Source organism: Taudactylus pleione, unplaced genomic scaffold (genome assembly GCF_031769625.1).
Source record: "Taudactylus pleione unplaced genomic scaffold, aTauple2 ptg000457l, whole genome shotgun sequence".
NCBI classification, from domain to species: Eukaryota; Metazoa; Chordata; class Amphibia; order Anura; family Myobatrachidae; genus Taudactylus; species Taudactylus pleione.
The window spans coordinates 3,532,523-3,550,193 of record NW_028284859.1 but is presented as its reverse complement, the minus strand read 5'-3'; the positions used below and the strand labels follow the sequence as shown (position 1 = coordinate 3,550,193).

General features: G+C 46.9%; 1 protein-coding gene across 5 annotated transcripts in view; it reads left to right on the top strand.

Moving 5' to 3' along the window:
• Positions 1–17,671, top strand: part of TEX12 (testis expressed 12) — a 56,429-nt gene that overhangs the window by 18,435 nt on the left and 20,323 nt on the right. For all 5 annotated transcript variants that reach the window (XM_088448536.1, XM_088448534.1, XM_088448535.1 and 2 more), the window contains exons 4-5: positions 2,382–2,481; positions 2,560–2,611. In XM_088448536.1, the coding sequence (XP_088304662.1) occupies positions 2,382–2,481; positions 2,560–2,611 (152 nt within the window). The remainder of the gene's footprint in view (positions 1–2,381; positions 2,482–2,559; positions 2,612–17,671) is intronic.

The window sequence follows — 17,671 nt, the reverse complement described above, 5'->3', positions numbered from 1 at the left end:
ATTCCTCATTGCAGATGGTAGTAAGTAGCTATGGCTGATAAAATGACAACACTTTGATGACTTTTCAAAGCAGATTTTATTGTATGATTACTTTTTTAACATAATAAACAATTCTATTCAAGCCATTTAGGGCCTGATTCAAAGACGGACGCTAATGAGCTCGCAACTGCGTTTCCGTACGTAACGCAGCTGTGAAAATATGCTAATGTCAGCAAAGATCACCCGAGCATAGGGACGCCCACTGCTGCCTTCTTACCTGCGTGCGATGACGCATAGCTACATAAACATCTTTAACATCGAAGTACATCGGCGGCCATCTTACTCTTGCAGCAGGCGTGACCTTCCGCAGCCTTTGGTTCTCTTCTGACATGCAGAGCTGCGTAGGCAATCGCAGTGGCTAATTGATGCACGCCCATGTAACGGCGTTTAAATGGACAGGCACCCCGTTAAATGACCCCGTTACCACCCCCAAACGCTGGCAGTCTGTTACTCACTTAGCGATGGATTCCTCTGTGCATGCATAATTGCAATGCAATTGCAGGGCCCGTGCGCAATGGCAAACAATTGCTCGATCTGCGTGAAAATAGCATTAGCGTCCATCTCTGAATGAGGCCCTAAGTGAGGTCATTTCAGTGCAAATAGAAGATGAGATTCCAGATGCTGATCCTGATATCTCATTGCTCAGGGATGGTTTATATTTTCCCCTACTAACTATTTAGTACCTCAGAGTGCACAATTTTTGGCTTAAAATTTTGTTAAAATCTACCGGTTTGTTTATATTGCTGAGAGGGTTTGAAATTCCGGAAATAAAAATAATAATAATTTAATACATGAGGCGCATTATTAATGAAAATGAAAATAAAAAAGTTGCAATGGCTCCACCTCGTGGATTTAGGTCATTTCTATCAAAAGTTAGTTTTACTGTGTGTTAATATGGTCATATAGCAGCCGAGGGTACAGAGGGGCAGATGCAGGGGTGAACACAAGTCAGCTGTAATTGCTCCCAAATTGTGTGCATAGAACTAAGGGCCTGATTCAGCTTTGGAAATAGAGTGAGATTTAGCACTTAACTGGTCATCTTGGTGAAACCATGCTGCACTGCAGATGGGCAGATTTAAAATGTGCAGAGAGATTTAGATTTGGGAGGGGGGTGCCCAAACTGACATCTAAATTGCAGTGTAATAATAAAGCTGTGCAGTATTTGTGGGCTACATACAAAAGCAGCCAGTACTTACCCTACATACAAAAAAATTTCTGTATTTACACATCTTGCATTGCAACGTGGTTTGTCCAGGTACACAGTTAAGTGCTAATTCTCACTCTATTCCCAAGTCTGAATCAGGCCCTAAATTCTCAGAATTACAGAGTTGTACACATCTCTGCAACTGGACTGCTATGCATGGTTTAGCTGTCATCATCGCTCCAGTCATATAAAGATGTGGCTTAAGTTGCGCCTAATAGTCCCTCTCAGCTCGCCTGGCCTAGCGGTTTTTTTCTACAAATATGTGCATAAATAAAGCAACTGGAAGCGATAAAACTACTTTGCTAGATTGCACTGATCAGTTTGATGTGCGTCATATGTACTTCTGTGTGTGAATGTGGAAGGGACATGATGCAGCGGCCGCAGCTATTTCTCACAGCCAGCTCCGTTCTGCTTCATCTGCGACTTTCTACGTGTTTAAAACTCATTCCTGTGCAGTCAAAGTTGCAACTCAGCATCTCTAGTGCATGGTGAGTGGTGGTTCAATGCGTCTGCGATGTGAATAAGATGCAAAACTTAAAGCTGCACCTCTTGGAGTAGCTTAGATGCGCCAGGCACCTTGTGCTTTGTGGCTTATAGATTCTAGCTATATCTGAAAATAGGTGTCATTATGTGTGCGCACAACTCAGTATAACCTGCAATTCCATCCGCAGACCCTCACTAAACTTTGCCTACATATGCTCTCCCCATTACCATACAGTTACTCCTCTGGAGATGCGGCTGACTAGCGTACAACTTTGCATTGCTCATACTGTACCTGCGTTTGCACAACTCTGTAGCATACACAATGCAAAATCACACAATATACGTCCGCAATTCCGACTTGCATTCAGCTGAATCATGTTGCTGTTACGCTGAAACATTTAGAACCAGATTGTGTGGGTTATATTGCTTTATATAAATGTATCTTTTGTATCTGATTGATTTGCTAATTTTTCTGTCTCCTGTTACCATTAGATGAATGCATCTCTTTTAATAGAAGCCTGTCCCATAGTAGATAAAACAGATAATTATGACTTAAATGATAATGTTCAATGCAAAACAGCAGGTATGCACATAAAAACATTTGTCTTGTACAGTTTGAATATGTGTTTGTATTCTGTCTTTCATACAATGACAGATCCTAGATTCTGAAATTATACAATGTTCTTCACCAACAAGCCAGTCTTCAGCTCCTACTGACAGCTCACCGGTTGAAGACATCGAAGCTTTAATGAAAGGTTGGTATTAAAAGATTCCTTGCATAGTGCTTGAATTTATAACACTATGTCACACAAGTCTTATTTTCCTGTTAACAGATCTAAGCAAAGAGCTAAACCTTCTTTTTTGTAATTACGCAAAGACACTGAGGTAAGCAGCATTGCTATCATTCCAATCCCATATCATTTGGACAAGTTGTTGTATTATTATTGCTTTTCTGAATCATAAATATCAGTAAATCTCAGTTTTATATTATTTTTCACATCATTAATCGTATAAAACAGTTTTACTTATGTGATGCATGCTTTTGCAAAGAGATAAAGTTACAAAAAAGGATAATTGAATGGTATTGAAAACAAAATTCAATAAATTGGCAAATAATATGATCTCTGAATTTGAAAATAGATTGAAAATACATCTTGTTATAGCAATCTAAAGTTAGTTCACAGATGTACAAGTAAAAAATACTCAAAGACATGGCAAAGCATGCTAACAGCCAAGGTGGCTGTATGGCTCAGGGGCGGATTGGGATGGAAAACCAGCCCGGGAAATTTCTGGAAGCAGCCCTAAAGGGGGCGGGTGTGTTGAGAAGGTGGGTCTGTTGAAAGGGTGGAGTCTGTGGAGGAGGGCAGGATACCCCCTCGTCTTAGGGCCTTGAGCTGCTTTTGCAAGCCACTGAGGGGAGCAGGGCCAGCAACAGAAATCTGGATGATACCCTTTTATTTGGGGCCCCACATCCCTCTGCACTAGGTACAGGCCAGTCAGTTTGACAGTCTTTTCTTACCTATATGGTGGTTTCTCTGCAACAGGGAATCTCTGAAGAATTTCAGCCTCACTGGGCAGCGTCTTCAGCCGGTATTCACTGTTCATGTAGAAGATCACATTGTCTGGAAGATGCCTGTTTATGTAGAAATATAACTAATGTCATCATCATAACCTACAGTAGCAGAAGTTTTTGTGCAGGGCAAAATTAATTTCCCTGATCAAACAATTTCTGTGTCTCCAGATGCCCGTATGTCTCTCCATCCCCAGGCTCCCCTGTGGTTCTCCAGGCTCCCTCTGTCTCTCCATTTCCTGGACCCATTGTCTCTCTCCAGAATCCCCTATGTCTCTTCAGGACCCCATGTGTTTCTCCATCCCCAGGACCCCCATGTCTCTCCATCCCCAGGCCCACCTGTGGCTCTCATCCTCATTCCCCCAGCACCAGTGTGTCTCTCAGTCCCATTCCCCCAGCCCCAGTGTGTCTCTCAGTCCCATTCCCCCAGCCCCAGTGTGTCTCTCAGTCCTATTCCCCCAGCCCCAGTGTGCCTCTCAGTCCTATTCCCCCAGCCCCAGTGTGTGAGAAAGGACCTCTGTGACGTTGCAGGAGTGCCAGAATGCTCCTATGTTACCATCCACACGGGCATAGAGGGCGAGCCACCGTGCCCGAAACATGGCGAGCGCAGCGATGGGACACTTGGCCCCCCTTTATCATCCTGGCCCCTCCCCCTTTGATGACGGGTCACGTATGTGTGACATCACAGGTCCCTTGGAGCACTGTATTATAGATCTAACCATTTCCCCAGTCCAAGTGTGTCTCTCAGCCCCATTCCCCAGTGTGTATCTCTTGGCCCCATTCACCCAGCCCCAGTGTGTGTCAGCCTCATTCCCCAAGCCTCAGTGTCTATCTCAGCCTTATTCTCCAGCACTAGTTTGTCTCTCAGCCTCATTTCCCCCCCCCAGCCCTTGTGTATCTCATCCTCATTCCCAGAGCCCCTGTATGTCTCAGCATTATTCCCCAACCCCTGTGTCAGAACCAACCCTGCCCCCCAGCCCTGCATCTTTAGCTCCCCCCCCCTCCCCCCCCAGCCCTGCATCTTTAGCTCAACCCTCCCTCCCCCCCGCGTTGTCAGCTCCCCCTCCCCTCCCATCTCCGCCCGCAGTCAACACTTACCTGGTGATGTTCTGGCTGTTCGCTGCTTGTCCCTGTGTCCAGCCACCGGCGTCACCAGCTGCTCCTCTGGCTGCCTGCTGCTTGTGTCTTTGCCTTCCGACGGCGTCACTGCTTGTTGCAGCATGCACAGAGTGGGGCGGGGCTGGGCGGAGGGGCTGGTGGCGGAGCTGTCAGCTGTGACTGACAAGCTCCGCAAAGGCTTATGGGAGGAGCTGCTGCCGGGCATGCGCAGCAGCTCCCCCATCGGCCATTTGTTTTTTCATCAGTAAGCTTCTGCACATACGCAGAAGCTAGACTACTGTAAAGCTGCCCGATCGGAGCTGAGCTCTGATCGTGGCAGCGGGTGGGTAGGAGGGTGGCCGGCCATAGTAGGGACCGGCCCGTCGGGAACCAGCCCGGCATCCCGGCGGCCCAATCTGCCCCTGGTTTGGCTATAGGGTGACCAGTGTTGTGTGAGACAAAACACCTGACAATTACCATTTGAAAAAACACTACAGTAAGTGAAAGCACAATCCAGAGGGAATCTGTATGACATACTGCCGGACGTGAGCCCGGCGGATGTAATTACACAGAAGAGTGAAGATCCCGACAAGGTAAGTAACTATACTGTCCCTAACCTTCTCCCACCCCTTATCCTAACCTCTCCTCCTTGTACCTAACCCTAACCTCCCCCCAGGGGTGCCTAAACCTAACAATGGTATATAAAAGCTAATACCCATAATAAAAAATATTTCTCAAAACAGAACATTAAAAAATGTAAACTATATACTGTATATGCATCTGTAATAATATGAATCCTAAAGTAACTTTGGATCAGGATATTTCAGCATACGGACATACAGAGATTAAACTGGTACTGCAATCTGGATACTGGGAGAACAAACATTCCCTCACATTGGCGATACTAAAAGATCACAAACTAACTGAGCCGTAAATGGATTCTTGAAAATAATCAGTTGGTAATCAATCCTTTAATGACTTCCGGTCACACGGAAAACTCGATGCCGCTGATGGCACCATATCCTTTTAGCATACGGTTTTGGAACACTGGATCCCCTTTAGCTTCTGAGAGATAGAAATGTTCTTAACGTGTTTCACTGTGGTATACACAATTTAATCAGTTTGATATTTTCTCTTGCAAAATGAATATTAATATATTTTATATAGTGCGCCACCTCAAAAGAATAGTGGAGTGGCTGCTCACAAGGGTAACTACCAATTCCCTTATCAATTCAGTTATACTTTTGAAATTTACATTCTGTTTATAAAGGTGTTTTAAATGATTGTAGGGAATGTTTGCCCTTACTTGTTAACATACTGGATTGATTTAATATTTATTAAGTGATTGCTTGAAACTGTGAGTTGAATCCATGTGAAAGTGGCACTTTAGAAAGAAATCCAGTCTTCACTAGCTTTGAACTAGTTCAAAACCTGTCCCACTGTTAGCGTCCATTTACGCAGTAATACTGATTGGTGCATCCTTAGACACCACCATCAAAACTTGCACCAATCCTATGGCAGATGAAGTTTTTCCATCCATGTATGGCCTCCTATGTGATTAGTAAAGTGTCAGTGTATGCAACCACTTTCACAGACATGCCCGCAACGTTTTCATAACACGCCCATAAGACGGATCATCTCCATGAGTGCTCAAAGACATGTCTCTGTCACTGCTCAGGAATGCCCATTTAATTTCCAATACAATTCCAATTCCAATAAAATTACAACTGCGACTGTGCGGACACAGGGCCTGATTCAGACCCACTCGCGAGCGGCTGTCCGCTCGCAAGTGGGTCGATGTTGTGCACTGCGCATGCGCACGACGGCGGGAGCTCCGTCGTGCGCATGCGCCAGACGCGACGAGCGAAGGACTTTCCTTCGCTCGTTGTGTTTGATCAAAGGGGGCGTGTTGTCGATGTTGATTGACAGCACGCCCCCTTTGGTTTGCGCGCCGGGGGCGTGCCTCCCTGACGGGGGCGTTCCCAAGGGAACGCCTACCGTCAGAAGCCGGCCCGTGATGTCAGTGGGAGTGATTTTGGCTCTGATAGAGCCAAAATCACTCCAGGCCTTGCGGTTGAAAACCTCAACCGCAGGCTCCGGCTCGCAGTGGCAATGGTCGCGATGGTCAAGACCATCGCGGCCATCAAACTGCACACTCGTATAGGCTGTGGGTGGTGACCCACAGCTATACGAGCGTCCAGGAGGACGCTCCATAATTATGGAGGGCGGCCCTCATTCAGAGCGTGCGCTCTGCTCAGAGCGTGCGCTCTGCTCAGAGCGTACGGCTCTGAATGAGGGCAACAGTCGGTTCACACCTACTTAGATGCACGCACAGTAGCAACAAATGACTCCATTACATCTGATATCGGCAGGGCATACACTCCTGAATCAGGCCTTATTTGTTTTATGTGTGCTTTATCTTACCTATGTATATAATTATATTATTTTATTTTATTATTATTACTACCAGTTATTTATATAGCGCACACATATTCCGCAGTGCTTTACAGAGAATATTTGGCCATTCACATCAGTCCCTACTCACACACATACACACTACGGTTAATTACTTGTTGGGAGCCAATTAACCTACCAGTATATTTTTGGAGCGTGGGAGGAAACCAGACACCCACGCAAGCACCATCTGTGCTGCATATATATACTACACAAACATGGCCGCCATTCATGCATAATTAGAGACACGTGATTCGAAGAAGACATTCTAACTAGAGGTGAGAATGCAATCCCCCTAGTAAATGTGTAACACACAGATACAGGGACGTGATATTGCAGACACTGCACGTGACCGTGACTACTGAGACACGGACCCCACCGCAGAAGATACTAGCCCTGCGGCTGTCAGCATGCGATATCTCTGAATTCTCGCGCATACGCACGTTTCAGTACAGGACGCCGATCGGCACCTGGTGCTCGTTATCAAGTCAATAGGTATTGGTATAAATATGTGTGCTTGTGCTGGATCACCCCCACTGCTAATTTTACTCCTGAAGAAGTCCCCAGAAACTACAGAGGGATGAAACGCATTGAGCTGGACCTCCTGTGGTCACCTCCATACTATTGGACAGATAAGCTGTATTTTTTAATTTTACATTGTATGAGTCTTTATTGTATCCTCTATTAAAGTGTGTATTTAAACCTATTACACGAATGGAGGCTCTCGTTTATATTTCCGCATATACTTGGAGTTCCTATGCAATGGAGGGAACCTATTGTGGAAAGATTTTACTCGTATTTGACTTGTGAATAATCATAGTACAAGGCTTTCATATCTTGGGTGCTGGAGTTTTGGTTTTCAACACATGTGCAGTGTTTTAAACACTGTTCAGTTTCTATGTGATCACATATTTCCTTTGCATGTGAGCACAGTCACACACATATAAATATATATATATATATATATGTGTGTGTGTATGTATGTGTGTATATATATATATATATATATATATATATATGTGTTCCCTCTAGCTCCGGCGGGAGGCAGGGCGCCGGAGCTAGAGAGGGCATGCCCGTGCGAGCGCCAAAGGCGCGCGCGACCGAGAAGGGGGCGTGGTCATCGTAAAAGGGGGCGTGCCCGGCACTTACGGACACGCCAGGCAGCCCCCAAGCCCTGCAGAGAGGGAGAATAGATGCCGGGCGCATGCGCCCGGCGTCTATTCTCCGGCGGCGACCGGGTCACCGCATGTTTCTCCACCCGCGGGACACTGCGTCCCGCGGGTGAGAACAGCTCCCGCAGGCTGTGAGGGCAGGGAGCTTTTTGCCCTCCAGAAGGAGGGCAGGGCGCCGCGCCCCGCTAAAACAGCCTAGCGGGAACGCTATATATATATATACACACACACACACACACACACAGCCAGGTGCATAAATATTGGGACATTGACAGAATTTTCATATTTTGGCCTCTATTCACCACCACAATGGCTTTGAAATGAAACAAACAAGATGTGCTTTAACTGCAGACTTTCAGATTTAATTTGAGGGTACTTACATCCAAATCAGGTGAACGGTGTAGGAATTACAACGGTTTCTATATGTGTCTCCCACTTTTTAAGGGGCCAAAAGTAATGGGACTATCAACTCAAAAGCTATTTCATGGACAGGTGTGGGCTATTCCCTCGTTATTTCATTATCAATTAAGCAGGTAAAAGGTTTGTGTCACGGCTTGGCGTGCGCTTGGACCCGGAGTGGAGTCGGATGAGGAATGAGGACTTGTTTGCTGGTACTTGAAGGCAGCCGGCCTTAGGGGAGTATGACTCATGAAGCAGTGGCATGTGACGGGATCAGAACCAGGCTGCGAGACACTGGCGGAACTTAGAGACCCGGGGTAGGCTGGGTATAGCAGGTAGACGGGATCAGGAGACAGGTAGTAACAGGAGCAAACTGCACCAAGACTGAGAGGGGAGTCTGCAGAAACACACTTGTACTGACACTTTAAATGAGCAAAGGAGCACAGAGAACTAGCTCACAGCATACGCTGTGATAGACGTTGCACTGGCAACTAAAGAGCCTCTGGACAGCCCTTTAGTACCCTCAGGTAGTGCAGGATTGGTTGCTAGCCTCCCCAGCCCAGACTGAACCTGATTGGCCAGAAAAGACATGTGACCCAAATCCAAGATGGTCGCACCCAGTGGTCACAGCATGGAAGCTCTGCCAGTCTCAGCCCCTCTCACCTGCCTCCAGATGGAAGCCCTTGGTCTGCGGAGACTCACAGCACCCAGCGCTATTCTCCAGGAACCTGCACCTCTGCTGGAAACACCATGCCACAGCGCCCGGAGCGGTAAGTGCCGCGATCTCAGCAGCCTGTCACCCCTGGTCGTGACAGTACCCCCTCCTTTAGGAGTTCTTGGGTTTACCAGGATTCTCAGAGTGAAACTTAAGCACTAGGCGAGGAGCGTAGACATCCTCAGCTTTCACCCAGCAACGTTCTTCGGGACCGTAACCTTTCCAATCCAGTAGATATTGGAGTTGCCCATAACGAAAACGAGAGTCCAGGACCTGTTTGATCTCGAACTCTACACCCCTCTCAGTCAAGACTTTGGGGGAGCGTGGCAGAGTCTTGCGAAAGCGATTCAGGATGAGAGGTTTCAGCAGGGAAATATGAAAGGAATTTGGTATTTTGAGGTAGGACGGAAGTTTTAATTTATAGGCTACTGGATTGATCACTTGAATGATGGGAAAAGGACCGATGAAACGAGGAGCAAATTTCATAGACTGCACTTTAAGGCGAAGATTCCGAGTGGATAGCCATACTAAGTCACCTGTTTTTAGGTTGGGCACCGCTCTCCTTTTTTTGTCCGCTGTTAATTTATATCGAAGAGAGGCTTTTTGTAAGGAGGAATGGACCTGAGTCCAAATCTGAGAGAATTTCTGTAGGGTGGAGGTCACTGCTGGTACATCGAAGACTGGCAATTCTTGAAACTCTGGTACTCTGGGATACAGTCCAAAAACTACAAAGAATGGGGTTTGCCCTGTAGATGAATGATAGGAGCTGTTATGGGCAAATTCAGCCCACGGTAAGGTGTCCGCCCAGTTGTCTTGTGATGAAGACATGTGAATTCTTAAGAAAGTCTCAAGGTCTTGATTGACCCTCTCTGTAGACCCGTTAGACTGAGGATGGTAAGCTGTTGAAAAATTCAGTTTGATTTGAAAGATAGAACATATAGCTCTCCAAAATCTGGCTACGAACTGTACCCCTCTATCATAAACAATCTCAGTTGGAAGTCCATGGAGACGGAAGATGTCGACGAATAACTGAGCCAACTCTGGAGCAGACGGCAACTTCTTGAGGGGAACGAAATGAACCATTTTGGAGAAACGATCCACTACTACCCAGATGGTGGTAAACCCATTAGAAACAGGTAGATCCATTACAAAGTCCATGGAAAGGTGTGTCCAAGGATGGGTTGGTACTGACAGAGGTAGGAGTGTGCCGGCAGGAACCTGTCTGGATGTTTTATGTTGAGCACACTGTGGACAGGAGGCGATAAAAGCTTCAATTTCCGACTTCATAGCAGGCCACCAGTATGATCGTTGCAGGAATTCCAAGGTCTTGCGTATGCCCGGGTGTCCGGCAAAACGAGAGGTATGAGCCCACTTCAAAAGCTGCTTGCGCATATCTGAGGCCACAAATGTCTTCCCGGGAGGAGGTTGAATGCAAGTGGTAGTGAATACTCTGGAGTCTAGAACTGGAGTTTCCTTATGACTTTCGGAAGATGCGTCGGAGGAGAGTGATCGAGAGAGGGCATCTGCTTTTTGATTTAGTGAGCCTGGACGAAAAGTTAAAGTAAAATTGAAACGAGAAAAAAATATTGACCATCGAGCCAGGCGGGAACTCAGGCACTGAATATTTTTTAGGTATAGGAGATTCCGATGATCTGTATAAACGGTGATGGGATACATCGCGCCCTCAAGAAGATAACGCCACTCTTCAAAAGCTAGTTTCACAGCCAATAATTCCTGCTCTCCAATGGGATAATTCTTTTCTGCTTGGGAAAATTTCTTTGAGAAGAAGCCACAGGGATGAAACTTGCTATCCTCGAGTTTCTGGGATAGTACTGCCCCTACCGCTTCAGAAGAGGCGTCTACCTCAAGAAAGAATGGGTAGTTAATGTTGGGTTGTCTCAGCACGGGGGCGGAAATGAAGGCTTGCTTTAAGAGTTGAAAGGCAGTTTCAGCCTCTGGAGGCCATCGGGATGGATTTGCCCCTTGCAAGTTAGGGCGGAAATGGGTGCCATGAGAGTGGAAAACCCTTTGGTAAACCTTCGATAATTTGCGAAGCCCAAAAATCTTTGTACTGCCTTCAAAGAATTCGGACGAGACCAATCCAATATTGCCTGAACTTTCTGGGGATCCATTTCAAGGCCGGCACCTGAAACGATGTAACCTAAAAAGGGAACTGAGGGAACTTCAAATACGCATTTTTCAGCTTTGCAGTACAGGTGGTTCTTTCGTAGGCGAGTTAACACCTCCTTGACTTGGGATTGATGTCTGACAATGTTGGAGGAGAATATCAGAATATCGTCGAGGTATACTACCACAGAGATATATAATAAGTCCCGAAAGATCTCATTCACAAAGTTTTGGAACACAGCAGGAGCGTTACAGAGACCAAAAGGCATTACCAGGTATTCAAAATGCCCGTCTCGAGTATTGAATGCTGTTTTCCATTCGTCCCCGGCTCGTATCCTAATGAGATTGTAGGCCCCTCTTAAATCCAGCTTGGTAAAAATAGTAGCACCTTTTACTCGATCGAAAAGTTCGGTAATGAGGGGTATCGGGTAGCGATTTTTGATGGTTATATCGTTTAAGCCCCTGTAATCGATGCAAGGACGCAGGCCTCCATCCTTCTTAGACACCAAAAAAGAATCCTGCCCCTGCCGGTGAGGAGGATGATCGAATGAACCCCTTTTGCAGGTTCTCCTGGATGTATGCTGACATGGCTTCAGTCTCGGGTAGGGAGAGTGGGTAAGTACGACCTCGCGGAGGAGTTTTGCCAGGAATCCACTCAATAGGACAGTCCCACTCCCGATGAGGAGGCAGAATATCGGCTCTTACAGAAGACATCGGAGAAGGAGCGATACTGGTAGGGAATTGGAGTAGTGGTTGCAATGTAACTACCTTTGACGGGTTTGATTTGAGGAAGGCAGGATACTTGACAAGTTTCTCCCCAGGACAAGATCTGCATGGTGCCCCAATCAATATTGGGGGAGTGCTTGCGTAACCAGGGGTATCCAAGGATGACCTCATGGGAGGCTTTGGGAATTACTAGGAATCGGATAGTTTCAGTGTGGAGAGCTCCGATACGAACTGGCACAGGAAGGGTACGTTGAGAGACGATTCCGTTGGTAATCTGAGTGCCATCTACAGCAGATAGAGTGATGGTGTGGTCGAGAGAGGAGACAGGAAGCCGGAGCCTCTGGACAAGTTCAGCGGTGATAAAATTTTCAGCGGCCCCTGAATCGAGGAGAGAAAGAACAGTTTTAGAACCAGTGGTGATCTCAAAAGTAATGGAGAGGGTAGATTCATTTTTTGACGGAGACGGAGACATCACTCCTAACCTGGTGTCTCCGGCACAGATTAGGATCGGGAGTTTCCCGGACGACGTGGGCAGGCTGCAACCATATGACCGGTCTCCCCGCAGTACATGCATAGATTTTCTCGTCGGCGTCTTTGCCGTTCTTCTACCGTGAGGCGGGCCCGGTTAATCTGCATGGGTTCGTCACCCGCAGGTTCAGACGGAGGGAGGGTTGGAGTAGTGGTCGGCCGGAACCTAAAGCGATCTCCCCTAGTTTTTTCACTCTGGCGTTCTCTGTACCGCAAATCCACTTTATTGCAAAGGGAGATAAGCTCATTGAGGGTAGCCGGCGGATCACGAGTGGCGAGGTCATCTTTTATGCGATCTGTCAATCCATTCCAAAAGGTGGAAGTCAGGGCTTCTTCATTCCATTTTAGTTCCGAAGCCAGCGTTTGAAATTGAATGATATACTGACTGACTGGTCGGCTCCCTTGGCGGAGTCGCAGGATTTCCGTCGCCGCGGAGGTTGTTCTGCCGGGCTCGTCGAAAATCCTCCGGAAGGACGTGAGGAATCCAGAGTAGTTGTCTAGTAACGGGTCGGACCTCTCCCAGAGAGGCGAAACCCAGTCCAGGGCAGAACCGGTCAGTAGAGACACTATATATGCCACTTTTGGATTTTGGAGATGGAAAGTTCGCAGGCTGTAGTGTGAAGTGGACGTCACACTGGTTGAGAAACCCTCGGCACAACTTGGGGTTCCCGTCAAACTTATTGGGAGTCGGAAGGTGCAAATGAGATGGTGCAGGTGGAACAGGGACAGCTGGAGCTGCTGGCTGGTTGGTGGCGGCAGGCAAATTAACAGTAACCAGGGAAGCTTGCAGCTTATCCTGACGAAGAGACATTTCCTGCAGGAACTGAGCCATTTGGCGCAGAGACGCCTCTAGTCCCTCTAGGCGACTGGCGATACCCTGGAGCAAGTCGGCCCTCAGATCCTGTCCACTGGCCGAATCCATCTGGCCAGTGCAAACTGTCACGGCTTGGCGTGCGCTTGGACCCGGAGTGGAGTCGGATGAGGAATGAGGACTTGTTTGCTGGTACTTGAAGGCAGCCAGCCTTAGGGGAGTATGACTCATGAAGCAGTGGCATGCGACGGGATCAGAACCAGGCTGCGAGACACTGGCGGAACTTAGAGACCCGGGGTAGGCTGGGTATAGCAGGTAGACGGGATCAGGAGACAGGTAGTAACAGGAGCAAACTGCACCAAGGCTGAGAGGGGAGTCTGCAGAAACACACTGGTACTGACACTTTAAATGAGCAAAGGAGCACAGAGAACTAGCTCACAGCATACGCTGTGATAGACGTTGCACTGGCAACTAAAGAGCCTCTGGACAGCCCTTTAGTACCCTCAGGTAGTGCAGGATTGGTTGCTAGCCTCCCCAGCCCAGACTGAACCTGATTGGCCAGAAAAGACATGTGACCCAAATCCAAGATGGCCGCGCCCAGTGGTCACAGCATGGAAGCTCTGCCAGTCTCAGCCCCTCTCACCTGCCTCCAGATGGAAGCCCTTGGTCTGCGGAGACTCACAGCACCCAGCGCTATTCTCCAGGAACCTGCACCTCTGCTGGAAACACCATGCCACAGCGCCCGCAGCGGTAAGCGCCGCGATCTCAGCAGCCTGTCACCCCTGGTCGTGACAGTCTGGAGTTGATTCTAGGTGTGACATTTGCATTTGGAATCAGTTGCTGTCGACTCTCAATATGAGATCCAAAGAGCTGTCACTATCAGTGAAGCAATCCATCATTAGGCTGAAAAATTAAAACAAACCCATCAGAGAGATAGCAAAAACATTAGGTGTGGCCAAATCAACTGTTTGGAACATTCTTAAAAAGAAAGAACGCACCGGAGAGCTCAGCAACACCAAAAGACCCTTAAGACCACGGAAAACAACTATGGTGGATGACAGAAGAATTATTTCCCTGGTGAAGAAAAACCCCTTCACAACAGTTGGCCAAATCAAGAACACTCTCCAGGAGGTAGGTGTATATGTGTCAAAGTCAACAATCAAGAGAAGACTTCACAAGAGTGAATATAGAGTGTTCACCACAAGATGTAAACCATTTCTTGAGTCTCAAAAACAGGAAGACCAGATTAGAGTTTGCCAAACAACATCTAAAAAAGCCATTACAGTTCTGGAACAACATCCTATGGACAGATGAGACAAATATCAACTTGTACCAGAGTGATGGGAAGAGAAGAGTATGGAGACGGAAAGGAACTGCTCATGATCCAAAACATACCACCTCATAAGTGAAGCATGGTGGTGGTAGTGTCATGGCGTGGGCATGTATGGCTGCCAATGGAACTGGTTCCCTTGTATTTATTGATGATGTGACTGCTGACAAAAGCAGCAGAATGAATTCTGAAGTGTTTCGGGCAATATTATATGCTCATATTCAGTCAAATGCTTCAGAACATTTGCAGTAGAGGCCTGGCAGAGCATCAACAGGGATGAAACCCAGCGTCTGGTGATGTCTGTGCGTTCCAGACTTCAGACTGTAATTGCCTGCAAAGGATTTGCAACAAAGTATTAAAAAGTGAAAGTTAGATTTAGGATTGTTTAGTTTGACCCATTACTTTTGGCTCCTTAAAAAGTGGGAGGCACATATAGAAGCTGTTGTAATTCCTACACCGTTCACCTGATTTGGATGTAAGTACCCTCAAATTAAATCTGAAAGTCTGCAGTTAAAGCACATCTTGTTTGTTTCATTTCAAAGCCATTGTGGTGGTGAATAGAGGCCAAAATAGGAAAATTCTTTCAATGTCCCAATATTTATGCACCTGACTATATATATATATATATATATACACAGTATGTGTGTGTGTATATAAATATAAAAACTATTTTGTTATCAGGTTACACTATGTTTGCTTTTTTTCTCATTTATTTCTGAGACACATATTGCGGGGGTGCTGTATGAAGACACCGCAGGAATTTACTTCAAGACTTCATTGACCTTTTTTGGAACATTTGTTGTAAAGTTGATGATTGTAAATTAGACTGGTTACACTGAAGGCACCATTCCTTCACTTTTTCTAATAAATTGTCATCTGATTTTTCCGCATAGATCAGTCTTTGGAAGGATTGGCAGCCACCTTAAATAGGGAGTGTTTACCTTAGTATTACACTGTTTATTTTTATATATATTTAATTTGTTTTATATCACCTTCACATTTTCTATAAGCTTTGTGCGCCACTTCTATAAGTGGCGCACAAAGCTCTAGGAATGGTGTGGATTAGTGATATATATATTAGGGGTGTGCACCGGCCACTTTTCGTGTTTTGTGTTTTGGATCTGGATCTTTCTTCGTGTTTTGGATCTGGATTGGTTTTGCCAAAACCACCCTTCCGTGTTTTGGGTTCTGGGTTTTGTGTTTTGGATCTGTATTTTTTTTTAAAAAAGCATAAAAACAGCTAAAATCACAGAATTTGTTGGTTTCTCTGCTCCTATGCTATTATTAACCTCAATAACCTTAATTTCCACTCATTTCCAGTCTATTCTGAACACCTCACACCTCACAATAGTGTTTTCATGTCCAAAAGGTTGCACCGAGGTAGCTGGATGACTATGCTAAGCGACACGAGTGGGCGGCACAAACACGTGACCCATCTAGGAGTGACACTGCAGTGGCAGACAGGATGGCAGTTAGAAAAACTAGGCCCCAAACTGTACATAATGCAAAGAAAAAAAAGAAGTGCAAGATGGAATTGTCCTTGGGCCCTCCCACCCACCCTTATGTTGTATAAACAGGACATGCACAAATCAATCATTTCAGCGCCAGGGTCTGCCACACAACTGTGGCTGAAATGATTGGTTCGTTTGGGCCCCCACAAAACAAGCTGGCAATTAATGTGTCCCTGCACAAACTGGCTCTACGGAGGCAAGATGTCATCCTCATCCTCCTCATCCACCGATTCCTCACCCTCTTCAGTGTGTACATCCTCATCCTCACAAAGTATTAACTCGTCCCCACTTGAATCCACCACCACAGGTCCCTCTGTACCTTCTGGAGGCTGGTCTCCCTGGAAGAGCTGATAATTCATTTTGATGAACATCATCTTCTCCACATTCTGTGGAAGCAACCTCCTACGCCTTTCGCTGACAAGGTTCCCGGCTGCACTAAACACTCTTTCGGAGTACACACTGGAGGGGGGGCAACTCAGGTAAAATAGAGCCAGCTTGTACAGGGGCCTCCAAATTGCCTCTTTTTCCTGCCAGTACAGGTATGGACTGTCTGACATGCCTACTTGGATGCTGTCACCGATGTAATCCTCCACCATTCTGTCAATGGTGACAGTATCATATGCAGTGACAGTAGACATGTCAGAAATTGTTGCCAGGTCCTTCAGTCCGGACCAGATGTCCAAACTTGGTCCTGCCTGCCCTGCATCACCGCCAGCGGGTTGCTTAGGATACCTAAGTTTTTTCCTGGCAGCCCCAGTTGCGGGAGAAAATGAAGAAGGAGCCGTTGACGTGTCACGTTCCGCTTCAGCTGACAGTGTGTTCACCAGCAGGTCTTTGCACCTCTGCAGGCTTGTGTCGGCCGGAAAGAGAGACACCACATAGGCTTTAAACCTAGGATCAAGCACGGTGGCCAAAATGTAGTGGTCTGATTTCAACAGATTGACCACCCTGGAATCCTGGCAAAACGAATGAAGGGCTTCATCCACAAGTCCCACATGCCGAGCGGAATCGCTCCGTCTTAGCTCCTCCTTCACTTTCTCCAGCTGCTTCTGCAAAAGCCTGATGAGGGGAATGACCTGACTCAAGCTGGCTGTGTCTGAACTGACTTCACGTGTGGCAAGTTCGAAGGGCTGGAGAACCTTGCACAACACGGAAATCATTCTCCACTGCGCTTGAGTCAGGTGCATACCCCCTCCTTTGCCTATGTCATAGGTGGATGTATAGGCTTGTATGGCCTTTTGCTGCTCCTCCATCCTCTGAAGCATATAGAGGGTTGAGTTCCACCGCGTCACAACCTCTTGCTTCAGGTGATGGCGGGGCAGGTTCAAGAGTGTTTGCTGGCGCTCCAGTCTTCGGCACGCAGTCGCTGAATGGCGAAAGTGGCCAGAAATTTTTCGGGCCACCCAAAGCGTCTCCTGCACGCCCCTGTCGCTTTTCAGAAAATTCTGCACCACCAAGTTTATTGTGTGAGCAAAACATGGAACGTGCTGGAATTTGCCCAGAT